General features: G+C 35.2%; 1 protein-coding gene across 1 annotated transcript; it reads left to right on the forward strand.

Moving 5' to 3' along the window:
• Positions 1 to 778: 778 nt before the first annotated feature.
• LOC145099194 (uncharacterized) lies at positions 779 to 1,369 on the forward strand. Its single transcript, XM_079036787.1, has one exon. It carries the CDS (start codon positions 779 to 781, stop codon positions 1,367 to 1,369), a length of 591 nt encoding a protein of 196 aa, XP_078892913.1.
• Positions 1,370 to 2,307: the final 938 nt, after the last annotated feature.

A 2,307-nucleotide genomic window follows, 5' to 3' on the forward strand; every position in this document is an offset into this window, starting at 1 on the left:
ACGAGGTTCGACGCGGGGATGTGGCATCTCTCGACGCCATCGTAACGGGGGGAACACCGCCCCCTGCTCGTTGCAACTCGTCGATGGTGATTCTCGTTGGCGTGGCGACGGGAAGAAACGGAAGAATTGTGACCGTTTGAGTTTTAATTTGCAATGGTTTGAAAAAAAAAAGTTAATTATTTTAAAAAAAAAACAATTTATCCTATAAATACCTCTCATTTTATTAAAAATTTCACACACTTTCTCTTCTCCTCTCTACATACTTTCAATTATCTTCAAAAAAAAATATGGATCCTTTCGACTCGTCCGATGATTCAGATGACGATATTTTTTTAGGATGATGTATAATTATTATACTACCGACCTGCTACAACCAGACCCAACCCCGCTACTAACAAGATGTGCGATGTTAAATAGAAATCGCGAGTAAGGACACGAACATCTATATCACGATTACTTTGCGGATAATTGTGTATACGGGGCGAAGGACTTCAAAAGAAGATTTCGTTTGAGTAGGGATGTGTTCTTACGAATCGTCAACGCCTTGGAAAGCCAGTATCGTTTGTTTACTATATTTTTATACAAAATAAATAAAAATGTACTACATGTTTCTTTAATTTTACAACATATGCGATATATTTTTAAACTGTAATTAATTTATGTTTAGGTACAATTTTTTTCAATTAAGATATGATGCTAGAGGTAGACGAGGGTTTACAACGTTGCAGAAATGTGATGCGACCATTCGTTTGATGGTTACGGGGAGTCACCCGACACCATGGACGACTATATGAGAATGTCCGAAATAACCGCAAGAGAGAGTTTGTATACATTGTCAAGGGGTGTTGTTGAAACTTTTGGAGACGTGTATTTGCGGAAACCTTCGTTGCATGATTTGCAAGAATTGTATGCGGCGCATGAAGAACGCCATGGGTTTCCCGGAATGATCGGAAGCATTGATTGCACACACTGGAAATGGAAAAATTGTCCGGTAGCATGGAAAGGGCAATACGCAAGTGGTAATCACGGATCACCTTCATTGGTGTTAGAGGCTGTCGCTTCTCAATATTTATGGATTTGGCATGCATTTTTTGGGGTTGCAGGTTCCAACAACGACGTCAACGTTCTTGATCAGTCGCCAATATTCGACGATCTTTTGAATGGAAAAGCCCTGGATGCTCCTTTCACGATGAATGGAAACGAATACAAATATGGGTATTACCTTACGGATGAAATATATCCTCAGTATTCCACATTCGTGAAGGCATTCCGCCACCCGGTTGAAGAACGAGACAATTTTTTTAAGAGAAGACAAGAAGGAGCACGTAAGGATGTGGAACGTGCTTTTGGAGTGCTGAAGGCGAAGTGACATATAGTCGAACATGCAGCACGACCATTGGATTTAGAAACTTTACGATATATCATGTATGCATGTATCATAATGCATAACATGGTAGTAGAAGATAAATGGCGAAATATTGCACACTATATCCCAACAGACCCATACACGTTGAGTTTCAACCAGGAATAACAGATTATTTGCATCGCGTTGTTGACATTCAGGACGCAAATAAACACAGACAACTTTGAGAGGACTTGGCGGATTATATCTTTTATGGTAACAATAAGGATAACGAATAGCGTTGTATTTTTTTTTTTTTTTTTTTTGAATTTGGATGTTATTTTTTTTTTTTGGATATTATGTGTAATTTAGTCATTATGTCAATTTTAATCTAAAAAATTTTTTAATTGTTTTTTATAATTTTTAAACATTATGTTTTATTTATTTTTTTATATTTAAAAAATATTTGTCTCAATTTAAAAAAAAATCGAAATAAATAAAAAATAAATTATAAAATGGAAAAAAAGTTGGTGTCATAACAAGATACAACATGTTGCCTATTTCCTCACTTGGTGTTATAACACCATTGATGATGTGGCACGTGATGTGACACCAAAATAGTGTTACATCTAATTGCCCACACCTTATGGTCTAATAGTTTTTTTTTTCAGAAAAATTGAATATTAATGTATCAAAATTTTATTTAATTATCCTTTACTTTAGCAATTGTTTTAACTTTTGATGCAGGTTTCTAAGTAGGCCCATTTGCTCAGCTATGGAGGCCCGATTTTGAACATTCATTTTGTCCTTGCGTCTAGCGGAAAATGAAATTTCGACTTATTTATATATTAAGAGATGGGCCATATAGAAAAGGATATTGGTCTTGAATATTATTCTATCACATTAAAAACACAATACTCTCTTTATATAAACTAACATAATTACTTTATTTATATAAACACAAA

Source organism: Lactuca serriola, chromosome 4, assembly GCF_051521515.1.
Source record: "Lactuca serriola cultivar US96UC23 chromosome 4, Lser_US96UC23_V15, whole genome shotgun sequence".
NCBI classification, from domain to species: domain Eukaryota; kingdom Viridiplantae; phylum Streptophyta; class Magnoliopsida; order Asterales; family Asteraceae; genus Lactuca; species Lactuca serriola.

Bases quoted from the DNA above. Each gene is read 5' to 3' on its own strand.
- LOC145099194 (XM_079036787.1), top strand. From the start codon at position 779: ATGGACGACTATATGAGAATGTCCGAAATAACCGCAAGAGAGAGTTTG.